Genomic DNA, 15,025 nt, shown 5'->3' on the forward strand with positions numbered 1-15,025 from the left:
ATTGTATAATAGTTGGAATACATTTTATTTTTTATTATAAGTACAGATCAGTAGTTACAAAACAAAGCATCTGCCATGAAGGTACAGCAAACAAAGAAAATTATACAGCTCACAAGACAGTTCAGAGGTGGAATGCTCAGTTCAGTAAGACCCAGATTGAAACACGCTGTGCTTTAGCTCTCTATAGTACCACACATAGGAGCCCAGATCTCCTACTAACAGTGTACATACATATGGATCTCTGATTGGTCAATATCTGTCTAATCCCACTGACCACTGAACCTGTCATTTATATATATTTATATATATATTTATATAGATAGATAGATCCAATCTTAAACACCATTTACTAGTTTCCTCCACTCGTTATACACTAGACATTTGTTTCCAAAATTGATGGAGCAAAAACTAATCAAGATTTTTGCACTGATATTTATCTAAGAAATAAAGACACCATATCGATATTTGAATGAACTGAACTGAACTCGATCTGTTCTCTTCGCTGTGCCACTTTTATCATGTCTGTACACGGTTAGTCGGTTAGTTGTGGTAAAAATACATTTTGCTCAGAGCAATATGGAACTTGAGATGACCTTCACTAATGAGATCAGTGTGCCTGAAGGGACCAAATAAGGTCACCGGAGTTCACAAAGTGACGGAGAGAAAGATTTTCACAATGTCAAGGGACGCACAGACACACACATACACACCTTCATTTTAGTTTAGTTAGCTGTGTACCGTATAGACTGGATTCTTAGATACTATCACAGTGAAAAATATGTGTGGGGGGGAGGTCGATTGCCTCTCTTTGCCTCTGAGAGACGTGGGTTATATACTGTATGGAAATACGCTTGCAGCAACATGAGAAGATTGTCAGTCTTTTTTTTTGTAATGTTATCTTTACAATGTTGAAGGCAAAAAGTACAGTACTAGAAAAGAAAAAAAAGTCCAATCTAAGGCCTACAATCAAAAAACAGATAGCTTTGTAGATGCAACAACGCATGACTGTATCTAAGGCTAGACAATATTTGTGTTTCTTGCTTGTATGTTTGCTTTTTCTTCTTTTCTTTTTTTTCTTTTTTTTAGCATTTTTAACAAGTAAATACATCAAACCATTTCAGTAGTCAGTAACACTTTGCAACACTGATTGGTGGCAGTATATTACAAATAGATTCTCAATGACTGAGATGAAAGTCAACCTGGTTTTGTGTTCTCCTTTTTCAGAGTTCAAGATTCAGGTCATTTTTTCTCTCATTTTTTTTTTAAGATCTGTGCCAACTAGTCCAGCTATCACCACTGCTGGATTTCGGGAATGTCTCAGATATTTGTGCCCAAGCTCGCTCTGTTTTCCCAGAGAGCAGCTCTGAACACATGTCCTGGATACGCTCTGAAACACATCACGAAAGAAAACATGGCTAGAAGGTCCAAAGGTCCAAGAAAAAAACTCCACAGTCCTTCAATGCTTCCCTTTTTTTTTTTTTTTTTTTTTTTTGAAGGGGATACTGTACATCCATATAGTCTTTATCCTGCTTCCAGAAAGCACATGCTTGTTTCACACATCCTCACACTGGCTGTTTGTATAAGAGGTTGTTCAAAAAGAACTGCTGCAAGTGTGCTTGGTCTCCAAATACACAGTCCGAAAGCTTAGAGATATGAACCAGGTACGAGTCACACTCATGTAGCATTGTTTCAGTAGGCAGTGAGAAATATGGAGAGCTCAGGTTGTCCAAAAAAAGAGAGAAAAGTCTCTTGGTTGAAACTGCAAATTCTGTCAGGGTGACATTTTGGTGCAAGGAATGTGTGACTAAGCAAACGACATAACTAGAAAAGGAAAAAAATAGAGTACTGTATGTATTTATGTATGTATGTATGTATGTATATCAGCTACACACGCCAGAATTGAACAGACAAAACACACAGGAACCAAAGTTATTTTATCCATCTTGCTAAACATCAACATCTTTTTTTCTTCACTTGGTCCTTCAGGGAGCATCAGTTTGTGTTCTCTTTCCATAACTCAAATTTAGAGTCATAAACATCACATTGCCTGTCATTGTCACGATCAGCATCTTCATCTCTGTCCTCCACCTCCTCCTCTTCTTCAACATCCTCGCCATCCTCCTCCTCTTGCTCTTGCTTGTGAGTTATTCTCTGATTAGTGGTGCGTCCTGCATCTCAGAGTCAGTTAGCTTAGGCTCGGGGGCAAGAGCGGGTCCAAACCTTCTGGAAGCTTCTTCATCCGCCCACAGATGAACTATGGTTGAGAGAACAAATGCAGATTAACACCACCGGCCGCTCACTAGAGATTCACACACTGATACACTGATGCACACAAGATGATTGAGGATATTCACAGACTCAACACAATCAAGAAGATTTAAAAAAAAAAAAAAAGACAAAACTAAGACAAAGCAGCTGGAATTGTCTTGCTTTATTGAAAATCGGACATTTTGGTAACACTGTTCTTGAGTACGCAAGCATTATGCTTCAGTTATAGTTGTATTATACCTATGGTCCAGGAAAAAAAATAATAAAAAAGTCTCAAACTGGGATTGAAAAAAAAAAAAAAAGATGACAATCAAAGCTGACCCAGATCTGGTTTAGCTGCAGCTTTGAAACCCATTGCCACAACTTGAGCACGTCAGCTAGAGAAAGTTTCCAGTATCAAAGCTGCGCATGCCGTTTATAACAAATTGGTGAATATCTTTATACGCTGTAGGCTAAAACACACATCACTGAAGTGTTACCAAAATGTATATGTACTCTTGATGGAGAAATATTGGTTGTGATTATAACATGACATAATCAGCACAAATCTGCCTTCTCGTACGACTCTCATAATGAACTATTATTTACGTCACTGCTCTTATTAATGCATGTCAGAATGGGCTTCTCATACAAAATATTACTAATATTATCAGTTACAATAAAAACCAAAATGAGCATTTAAGTATCATTCAGATGCCTGCATGAGGACATGCATAATTAATGACCACTGATTTAAATGTATTTATATGAAGGAAACGTTTGATAAAAGCTTATGAGATGTTTAGTTAGATAAATGTTACTTAAAAAAGACAAATTGAGTTATCTGAATATGTATTCCTTTCTACTCCCTTTTCCAGGCTCTTTTTTTTATTTATTTATTTATTTTTTTTTTTTTCCCCTGTGCAAGTGCATGTGCAGGATAATAACTTTCAGGCATGTAGATATTGCTGAAGTCTGAATCCCTGTAAAAAATGCACACCGTTTTTTTCTAATTATTTGCCACTGCAGTCAGTGCCAAGTAAATAATATGAATAATATGCGATTTCATTCTCTGTACAAGCCCGGAGAAAATGATTTGCCAATAAAAGTGCGCCGGCGTGTCGTGTTCTTCTAAGATGCCTCCGCGAAAATGACAAAACGGAATTAAAACACGCGTCTGTTTCGCGGGCGCTCGCGCAATAAGCGGCGACGTTAATGGGAATTGAAACCGGTAAGGAGTCGGCGTGCGGCTTTAATAACCGCGAGCGCGCGCGCCATTTAGAGCCGCCCATTAAAGCAATAACGGCGACACACCTACTCATTCGCACTCGGCCCTTTCCCGTTCACCAGCAACTTATCAGACTGGGTCTTATACAATCTGCACTTTAACACGCAGGAAGAGCTGATGGAGATTAAGAGAGGAGTAAAGCCCTTTCCCCTCCATCCTCACTGATAAGAACAAGTGCTTTGCTGTAAACTAAGTGATTCTATGCAAATGCCAGAGATAGATATACTATTTAGCCACAAGTTTGTGGACACCTGACCATAACAACTACAGTATACTGTATCTTCCCTAATTTTTTGCCACAATGTTAGAAGCATGCAATTATAGCTATAGAATGTACGCTGTAGCATTACAGTTTCCCTTCACTGGAATTAAAAAGCCCAAACATGTTCCAGCATGGCAATGCTCCTGTGCACAAAGCAAGCTCCATGAACACATGGTTTACCAAGCTTGGAGTGTAAGAACTCGAATGGCCTGCACAAAGCCCTGACCTCAACCCCCCTGAGCGCCTTTGGGATGAACTGGAAGGATGACTGCACACCAGACCTCCACACCTAACATCAGTCTTAAGCCTGTTTCACGAAGTAGTTTCAGTGGCTACCCAGGTAAGTTTGAGCAAACTCTGGTCTCAACAAGGTGGATTGGTTTTTAGCGGGTTTCATCTTCACGGTAACTTACACAACACGGCTAACCTGCCATGAGCAGGTTTTATTCTGGGTAAGAGAACTCGAACCCAATTTGGACCAATCAGCAGTGAGCAAAGTGAGATAAATCTGACACATTAAAGTTAACCCTTTAGTGTTTCTGTTGGCTTTCCCGATGACCATCTGTATGAAAGATGTAGATTTTCGGCAGATGGTATAGTTTATTTATACCGGCTTCTTGAGCAGCACACCCGAAACCACGCTCTTACTGTAACACAAACAGTATTTTTGTATTGCAATATTCGTACTGCTTGTATTGCTTTGTGGTACTTTGCGAGTGGTACATATTTGGATGCGGTGGCACTAGTCCTATCCTAATATATTTTCACAAATCGATATTTATTTTATTAATATTAATTCAAAAATGTACATTTATATTAAATGAAATTGTATGAAATATGTTGGGGTTATAAGTTTTCAATCCATTTATTCTCATTGTGAACCTATAAAAGTAAACTTGGGCATTTACACAATCAGCAGTAAGCTTCGGCAGCCACAATGGTGTGATTTTTGCGGTTAGTGTAGGTTTAAATTCTTCATATTTCCACATAATCATCTCTTGCTCTTCAACCGGAAGTACGTACACCTGCTTTTTTCCATGTTGAATGCTACTGACTGGTTGCTGCAAACATCTGGGTTTATGTACACACACATGCTGAATAAACCTTGATTCAGGGTTAAAACTTGGGTTGACTGAAAAAGTTGATAACCAGCATCATGAAACCTGTTAACCTTAATTAACCTAGTTTGGATTAGTTTGGTTTTGTCAACAAAAAAACTTACTTTGCGTCTCTGAGTATGTTCATCTCGATTCATGAAACAGGCCTCTTGTAGCTGAACGGGCAAATCCTCCCACTCACACTCCAAAATCTTCCCAGAAGATCGGAGGTTATTATAACAGCAAAGTGCTGAATAAATCTGGAAAAGGATGTTCAACAAGTGTGTGATGTTCAGGTGTCCACAAACCTTTGGCCATACGGTATAGGTACACTATATGGCCAAAAGTATGTGGACACCTGACCATCACATATGTGCTTTCCAAAAACAATGAGGATTAATAGGGTCCTTTGCCACTTTAACAGCATCCACACTTCTGGGAAGGCTTTCCACAACATTTTTGAATGTGGCTGTGGGGATTTGTGCTCATTCAGGCACAAGAGCATTAGTGAGGTCAGGCACTGATATCAGGTGAGGAGGCCTGGGGTGCAGACAGCTTTTCAATTCTTCCCAAAGGTGTTCACTAGGGTTCGTCAGAGCTCTGTGCAGGCCACTTGATTCTTCTAACCCAACCTTGGCAAGCTATGTCTTAATGGATCTTATGTTGTCATTGTTTGTTTTCTGTTTATTATGGATCACATGTCCAATTATTTTTGGCCATTTGGTAGATAGATAGATAGATAGATAGATAGATATATGGATAGATAGAGAGGCAGTCGAAATCAAAATTTCTTATTTCTATTGTTAAAATGAATGACAATAAAAACGCACGTTCCATATTAACAGTGGAATTATGATGCCTGTAGGTATCACAGCACTAACAGCTCTGTACACCAGGGGGCGCTGAAAACATTTCTTATAAAAAATGTTAAGCTGGATCTCATCTACCTGCTTACTTTCTTTCGTCTGCAAAAAACGAAATGTTATTTAATTTGGTCTGTTAATAGTAGAAATTAAATTTTGGGATTTTGCTATTAGATCATGTTATTAAAGTGAAATTATTGCATACTAAAACCATAAAAAATGGTGTAGAGAAGTATCACTACGTCTTCCCGGCTTTCCTCAAGTTTAGCATGATTCTTGCACCTGTGAAGGTGGTTGTCACAACTATGACGGTTGTCAACCCTGTCACATAAACTGGAATGTTCATGTTTGTATGAACTGTATATATAGTGGGTGGGTGTCAATTTGCACATGTGCATATCCAAGTAACACTGCATTTTCATGTTTTCATTGGTTCCCACTACAAAATGTGAATAACATGAATATGTCTGTCTTAGTTTTAGTTTATTCTAGATTATTTCTGGAATCAATGTCCATTTTTGATGAAACAATTGATTAGTTACATAATCTGCACTAAATAAATTGGACTAAGTTAATAAAGTAGATTTTAAGACACACCTTTTGGTGTAGTTGTATAGATTTAACATAACATATAGTTATTTGGCAAAAACTATATTCAAAATGTATTGCTCTACTCAGTTTGTGCTGGATCTTGAATAAATAATAGACATCAAGTAAATAATACATTTTGGGGAAAAAATTGGTCCATTAGTTCAAATAAATCAGAAATGGCAACGTTGCTCAGTGGAGTCTGATTAACTTATTAACACAGTATAACTATAGTGAAGCATTTTACATTTTAAGTTACATCTTTATTTGATTAACATGGCGAGACCTGTGTAAAAAATAGTATCAATCTTAGAAAACAATAAATGTTTTTTCAAAGGTTCTTTAAGGATTCCTTAAAAATTAAGGGTGATTTTATGATATAGAACATGCATAGCTTACATTTAAGGGTTCCCCTAGAGGGACAGCCAACAAACCTGTAAGGTTTATAAATTTCCTAAGTGTTTGTAATATAATATAATATAATATAATATAATATAATATAATACAATATTCAAATAATTTAATATAAGAATCAGAGAGAATGCCAAATGCTCTATAATTAATGAAAACATCATGATAATGCTTCATATTCAAAATGACCTTTTCAAAATCAAAGAGACGTATTAGACACTCAAAATGTTCTGAAGCTCATTTTTAGTAGTTATAAAGAGTAGTGCAAAGCTATTTTTCTGATACCTTGCCTGTATACACACTAAACTTATCTCAATGCAATGCAGCACTGTGTCCACAAGATGGCGGTATGAGACTGAGCATCATTCAAAACCTCAAGTTCATCATAACAAGATCATGATCTTCAATGTCATCTTCCTCCAGCTTGCAAGTATTTCCACAGTGGAGATGACGTGGTTGTGATTTTAAGAACGTGAATTGATTTGGCAGCGCTTTAAAGAAAATACTGGAGTCTTGTTTTCACAGCTGTCTGAACGCATGCTTTTAGGTCCAAGAGGAAATTAAGATAGTCATAAATGCAGTGATAATAAATCACATTTTCCAGCTTTTTTTTCCTTCCTTAAATGCCTGCTCTCCCAAGGGCACCTGCTCTCAGTGACTTCCCTTTAAAGAAAGTTCCAGTAATGAGTTACAGATTAGGGCCCCATATTTGATTTTCACTCTTCATTAACTAAGCCACCTGGAATGGTATTATTTAAGGACGCCATTCCTTCTCCCCAAACAACTGCCACTGTGGCCTGGAGACTCACACATCAACTTTATAGTTACACACAACTTTTCAGTCTGGTAAAGCGTTTGTGTGTTAGTTAATATCATACGACCATACAGCAGGTTAATCATAATTTTGTGCACGCGTTTAAAGCAGCCTACCAAAGACTTTTAGCTCCAATTCATCCATGTGAAAAAACATATATATCATTTTTTTAGGCCATATTATTTATGATCTATAATCAGACTGTAAGATTAGGTCTCTTTTATGTTCACGAGTGTGTGCAGTCTAGCACCCTCTTCTGTTTCACTACATTAACACATCTCGGGTGTGCATGAGGCAGATCGCGGGCCCTGGAAAGTAATACAAGACATATGGTAAGAGGACTCATAGCTCCAGGATCCATCTTATGTTAATACATGTGTCATGCTTAACAGAATGGCTAAATGAAGAGGCGGATGGAACAATAGCCGAGCACAAGGCTGGGAGCGAGTTCTGTTAACAAGGGCCAGGCCGCTCAGGGAGCCGTCCCTGCTGTCGCGGCTCTGAGACCTGACATTTCACAACTGCCTCTTCTTATCACCGCACCACACAACTACAACGAAGAAAGAAAAAAAACGCACACACATATAAGGCAAAACTGCCTCAAGGTCATACCTAACCTTGCTTTATGTGCTGGTCTGTTCTTGGTATTGAATAATTATTGTTATATACATATATATATATATATATATATATATATATATATATATATATATATATATATATATATATATATATATTTTATATAACATAACTGTAAAAATATATACTTACAACACACAAGTGAGTCACAAACATGACTCCAAAAAAGTGTACTGGGGTTTTAACCCATTTAATCATTTAATCCCACAGTCACAACTGTTAACAAGAGTTAAAGCATTTTTTTGTTTGTTTGTTTTTTTTAAAAAAATTTTTATGAAGCATCAGCTATACAATATTTCAAATTAAAGTATAGTTTGTGTTGATTTTATATGAACATTTTCATATAGGTAGTGTAATTGGTCACATTTACTTTTAGCATGCACCTGAGAAAGATTTGCATCTCAGAGCTTTATAAAATAAAGGAAGGAAGTAAGCTACATTATAATATAATATAATATAATATAATATAATAGCACTACCGTACAGTATTTGGTACATATGATCTTTATGGATATTATACAGTAAAAAGACTGCAATGCTACATGTTTATAAGTTATATCTAACTTGTGGGAAACTCAGCAGCTCATTTTAGAGACATAATTCACTGTTATTTCTGTATTGCACAAATTAAAACAAAAAAAGAAAATAGATTTTAAAGTAGTTATTCATGGCCATTTTTTTATTGAATTTTTTGAACTTTTAAAAATATATATTTTAATAACATATTTATAAATATTACCAAATAAAACAATAACACCGCCAACAACAAAATTATTATTATTATGATTATTATTATTATTATTGGTTTGTTTGTTTATTATATTCTTTACCAAAACAATTTGGAACAGACATTAGACTGTCCAAGGTTTAAAATGTCCGCTAATCCACTTTCATAACTGAGAATGGTTATGGGATACTTTTCAAATGCTTGCCGATTTGTACTTGTAGTTTTAGAAATACAGTACTGTGCAAAAGTTTTAGGCACATGCAAAGAAATGCTGTAGAGCAAAGATGCCTTCAAAATAATGAAATTAAATGTTTCTACATTTAAGAAAAAATACAGTAAAGAGCAGTAAACATTAGTAAATTAAACAAAGTTAATATTTGGTGTGATAAAAAATAAAAATAAAAATTAGTAGTCTTGGGTACAGTTAGTGCAGTTTTATAAGGAAATGAGCTGTAAGTTTTATTGAGTGTCTTGCAGAACCAGACACGGTTATTCGGAAGACTTTGACTGTCGCTCTTGCTTCTTATTTTTGCAGCAAAACCCAGCAGCCTTCGGTGTGTTTTTTGTCTGAAAAGTGTCTCTTACATAATATGCTGCTTTCTTTACTGACATACGAACACTTTACTGTAACATTTAACCTGGTGCTAGAAAACTAACTTTTGGGAATCTAAAATGTTTTTTGTACTGACTCGACATCATAAAATAAAAAAAAATCTATAACAAAGTTTGTACTAAAAAAATAGGGTGGCTAAAACTTTTGCACAGTCCTGTATAATTGTTTATGAACATTATTTAGGTACATAATAAACTAATCCTAAAGGATGACTGTCGTATCTTTGAGGACACATGCTCCTGGGGGCCAAAATGTACCAGTATAATACCCTTATACTTGACAGTGATGTAGTTCTTTGATGAGACCGTTACAGTGCTGCAAGACACACCAAATAGTCTGGCTACTAAACACATTTCCCTAGTAATATAATTAGAACCCTCCTAATAATATAATATGGCATCTTTCTACACAACGGTGTATTATTAATAGCTGTATATGATCACTTTGATTTGTAAGGATCAAACACTTTGACACGCATTCATTTGAATACATATTTGACTAGTCTTCATTCGAAAGCATCCTGTCCCATCCAAATGAAGACTAGATGTGGTTTTAAGTCTCCTACTAAACACTGAACACACACACTGCCCATATTGAACACACACCACACATACGGTAACGAAGGGCGTCTTTGTTCTCTCGCAGGCATCCGGCACTGTTGGAAAAGTGTTGTTTTTGGCAAAGGTACACCTCATTGTACAGACCATTATTTATAAATATGTAAATATGAGTGTGTGCGAGTACACACACACACACACACACACACACACACACACAGAAGAGCAAGCTGAGCACTAGGAAGTGCACCCAAATCATATTTTTAGAAGGTTTTAATGAACACAGGATGTTTATGAATACCATTTGCAGTGATTCACAAAGAGTAGAGGGATCAGCCTGCGCCACCGCCACCCCTCCCTCACAGCGTCAAAGAAATCCAGTGTTTCTGGAGGGAAACAGCACTGTTGTGCCTCGGCAGTTGTGTGGGTTGAGATTGCCCTCAGATAAGCATGCTGCAGTTCCGAACAACACAAAAGGAACAGACAAAACCTGTACATGTGGCACTTGAAAAAGGGCTTCTGCTTGCTGCTTTAACTGAGGGATTTGCGCAGCGTTTTTGTTAAGGAAATGCGCACAGGTAAAACAAATAGCACGCTTGTTATTCTCCTGATCCAGAGCAACCATAAGCCACAGCAGATGACAGGTTTAGCGCACAATACAATATAATAAAAAGTGAGCATATATGAGGAAATAAAGAAAAAAATAAGATAAACTCAGGAAAGGTATAAAGGCTCAGGGTTGGAGAAAACAAAAACGGAATTATAATAACGTGAAACAATTTATTTTATTCGCCGTTTCCAACTGGCAATCCGACACTTAAATCACGTCCAAAGATCTTGGTGGATAACACATAGATCACACCTAGATCCCAAACACCTCCAGTTCCTGTCACTAAACCACACTTGAGTGAAACTTGGGTGAAACAGTGTGTGTTGGAGCTGTGGCTGGCAGGTTGACGTGGCCTACAGAGAAAAGCAAAATGGAGGAGAGAAAGAAAAAAAAGAGACCGGATGCGTCTGACTTTTCCTCTGACTCCATTTCTGGGGCAGAGATCGTCATCCTGATAATACCTCCACAGAGCAATTTAAGCCCAAACACTGACGCTGCTATCTGTCTTCTGTGCCTGATAGCGCTTTCTCCCCTCTCTCGCCCAAATTACTTTCTTTCATATCTAATTATATTTGCTAATGATCTTATAAGGGAATAATGGAATGTGCTTGATCTATTACCTTTTTTTGCCACACATAAATACAATACAAATGGCATTGCAGCATTTGGAGGATTTTTTTTTTGGTGCTCTTTACAGTTCAGGGGAAGTAGAGGAGCAGAGTGGAACTCATCTCAGAAATGTGCTATTATAACACAAATATCTGTTACAAACAACGCTGGAATGATAGATTATGATAGGAGAATGGATAATGATAGGGTTTTATTTATGTGCCATGGATCTTTGAGAAGATCTCTGACCTTAATGGTGTTGAGAAGCTTCACATGGGGTTGAGCTGACCTATGAGGGCATGACCTTAACCCTGACAGGTGAAGCTAAAAGACGAGCTATGGATAAATTCCACGGGAAAACAGCACGTCTTATGGATAAGCTTGATTATATAACTCTTACTGGATGTGTTCAATACAGACATCGAGCCAGATTCACTCGTCAATGATCTGTTTATCGATTATCGATTATTTCTAAGGAGTTTCGATGAAGTGACTTCAAAAGCCACGACATGTCTCTCTTTCACCATGTCTTCCTCTTTGTCTTTCTCTTGTCTGACATGAGGTAAGCCCTAATCCCAAGCTCCACCCTGCTCTCTTCACTCTGTATTTCCCACAGGCCTGGTGATGACCAGTGCATGACAGACGCTCTAAACCCCCGACATTAATGGAAGGAAATGGCACTGGATCTCCATTTTATCTCCTAATAATTTCTACTGAAATGATAATTACCATCCTCGGAATCCTCCCAGCGAGACACAATGGCGAAAAATAAAACTGATCTTTCTTGCTCCGTACACTTCCGTCAACACACCACAGTCCTGGACAACGAATACATATCGCATGCATAAATGCAGGGCTTCTCTTTCCTTTTCTCTCTCTCACTCTCTCACACACACAGGCCTCTTGGTCTGCTGGCGACTGCTGTCTGTGATTCTTTTCAACTGACATAATCCTGATTGATTCGTTCAGCAGATAAAAACTCAGTCCACTTGTGCCCTTTACCGAGGGAACATAATACCAGCCTTTATTCTGCAACAATGTAACATAATGGCGTCGGAATGTGCGGAGGGTGGTGGGGAAGAGGCCACGTCTTAAATGACTGTGACACTTTGTGGTCTAATGTAAAAGAAAAAAAAAGCGTGTGAGTGAGCGAGGGAGGAGAAAAATCATTAAGCGCAGATTATCAGAGTGCCCCACTGCTAACAAGGTCAGAGCAGGGTTGCTGGTAAAAGTTGCTATTGTCCGTTTTTCTTAAACGCCAGCGCTTCAGATTTCACTCTGATGAGATTTGGTCCCATACAGTGCTCCAGATTCTTATTCTCATGTCCGCCTATCACCTCTCACTGTTTTGTTTTGTTTTTTTCTTTAAAGAACCTTTTGTTTGACAACAGGAAGGGATGAGGTCACTTTTTTTTCATCAGGACTCGTTTGAGTATGAATCATGCTATTTTGCCGGGTTTGACATGGAATGAGCTGGGATCTGCTTAAATAGGCCAAACACACACACACAAATACTGATGAGGGTGAAAATGTGTCATACAATGTTGTACTTTAGAAGAAAAAAAAAAAACGTGTATTCTGTGTTTGGTGGAAAACATAAACAAAAAAAACAACCTGTTACATCTGTAGTGAGCTTGATGCACAAATGTAAGCATTTAAAAATATCACAAATAAATCAAATGTCATGGATTCATGTTTCAGACATGTTCCCATAGTAACAAAGGACACGTTCAGTAGGCCTCTCTCTCTCTCTCTCTCTCTCTAGTATATATTGTGTTAATTGTGAGCTCTAATCTAGGAGTCTCATAGTCAATGCTGATCGTATTTGCAAGAGCATCACGCTCCATGCAGCTCTTACGCACTAATTCTGCACGGCATCCACCTGCACTACAGTCAGCGAGCTCCCCTTAGAGTGACACCGTCACTCACTGCACTGATACACAGCGAGACAGACAGAGAGACAGGGAACGGAGGAGTGCCTTTTATCCTGCACGGTGGGACCTGTCAGTGCCACCTTCTCTCAGGTCCCCTACTAGCACGAACACAGCAGCTATCACAGGCAACCTGATATCCGTGCTCTTCATTTCCAGGAGGGAGGAATCATGAGAGCGGAGCAGAGCGGCCCTGCGCAGGAGAGCAGCTACTACACAACTCCCCGAAGATCACATGCTACAGGAGCAACGGAGGGAAACAAAATTTCTAACGCGAGAGATGTTTAAATGTCAAAAAAAAAAAAAACTAGGTTGGCCTTTGTAGACTTTTGCTTTGACACTGACAGTCTGTGACGGAAAATAAAACGCTTTGTCGCTTTATGATTTTTTTTTTTGTTTTTAAATTTGGACAGATTTGAGAGCGAGTGAGTGAGTGAGTGATATGTCTTGTGTAGAGATCACAGTTTCCCTAGCGGATCTTAAAGCTTCTGTAGGGATGCGTTTGTATGTCTGTTGGTGCTTACCTGTAAAACCTTCATTTCACGTTCTCACACCCAGAGCCACACCGAACGATTGTCGATGTCTGCGCAGGCCGCCGTGATGGAAAATCACAAGTACTTGGCTGAGTTTCTTTAAATGCAATTTTTCCCGTTCCCCTGCTGCTCTCTGATGATTCAACATTTCCTGCTTCAACATCTGCTACTTACTCTTACTGGGTCTCAATTAAGACACCACTATTTATGAACACCCCCCATTCCTTATTTATGTTTAGATTTTTTTTTTGCACATATGTGCCAGGAGAGGAAGCCAAAAAGCCAGCTCTCCCCTGCATGCCCGGCTCGCAGATGTTTCCAGAGAGGAGCCAAAGGGTGAGCGCATGCCGCGATGCTACAGGAGAACCTAAAGAGGGAGTGATTTAAGGGTAGAAGATTTGCAGATCTCCTGAGCTTCTGGAGGAGATGGGTGGCCAGGCTGATTGCTGGAATGGCGAAAGCAGATTCCTGATCTCTGGATAAGGTCAGAGCAACTGATTTAGGAGGGTGGTTTTAATTGACTGGAATTTTTTTTCTTCTCTAACTCAAACATCTGTATAGTGCTTTCCAGGGACACAGATTGGTTTACCATACATCTGCTCACTGAGGGGAAATGATACTCTTCTTAAAGTAGAGCTAAAGCTTGACATGAACATATTATCTCTAATATATGGATTTTATATGGTCAGTCTCAGCTTTTTATGGCGAGAGGTCTGCCAAAGAGCATGACAGTGTAGGAAAATATTGATTTTCCAGCTGAGCATCACCGATATGAAGGATAATGATTGCGCAGTATGCCAATAATCAAATAAATAATCGTCTTGGCTTTAGACTTGATTCTTCGTCCTTGTTTGCTGAACTCTGGGCAAGTCCTAATCCACAGACCCGTACCACAGACCCATACAGGACGCTTAAAGCTAGCTTTCATAGTGACACAATCCACCCACCCCCCTCTCTCAGGTTCGGTGTAATTTACAAGCTCAAAGTGGGAGAGCAAATACATATGGAATTGTATCAACCATTACTCGGTAGTGAAAATATGCACTCGGTTAGATACAGGGAGAGCTTCATGTCTCCACATACACACCTACATGCGAGCATATGAAGTGTGCAGAATGTGGCAGGGTTTTATTTAATCATCCACGTGTTCCTCTTGTAAGCAGTTAGCACGCTTATGCACTCGTGGGCTCAACAACACATGTTTGCACAAACAGCACCAGAAGAAAAAGCACAACA

At 38.4% G+C, this 15,025-nt stretch overlaps 1 protein-coding gene across 6 annotated transcripts in view; it reads right to left on the reverse strand.

Annotated features, from left to right (window-relative positions):
* znf536 (zinc finger protein 536) overlaps window positions 1-15,025 on the reverse strand; it is a 180,527-nt gene that overhangs the window by 17,114 nt on the left and 148,388 nt on the right. The window contains exon 7 of one of the 6 annotated variants that reach the window (XM_053617298.1): window positions 922-2,254. The exons of the other annotated variants lie outside the window; for them this stretch is intronic. Within the exon in view, the coding sequence (XP_053473273.1) occupies window positions 2,145-2,254 (110 nt within the window). The 3' untranslated portion in view covers window positions 922-2,144. Of the gene's footprint in view, window positions 1-921; window positions 2,255-15,025 lie in introns of those variants that run through there. 6 annotated transcript variants of the gene reach the window in all.

Source organism: Ictalurus furcatus, chromosome 27 (assembly GCF_023375685.1).
Source record: "Ictalurus furcatus strain D&B chromosome 27, Billie_1.0, whole genome shotgun sequence".
Lineage (NCBI taxonomy): Eukaryota > Metazoa > Chordata > Actinopteri > Siluriformes > Ictaluridae > Ictalurus > Ictalurus furcatus.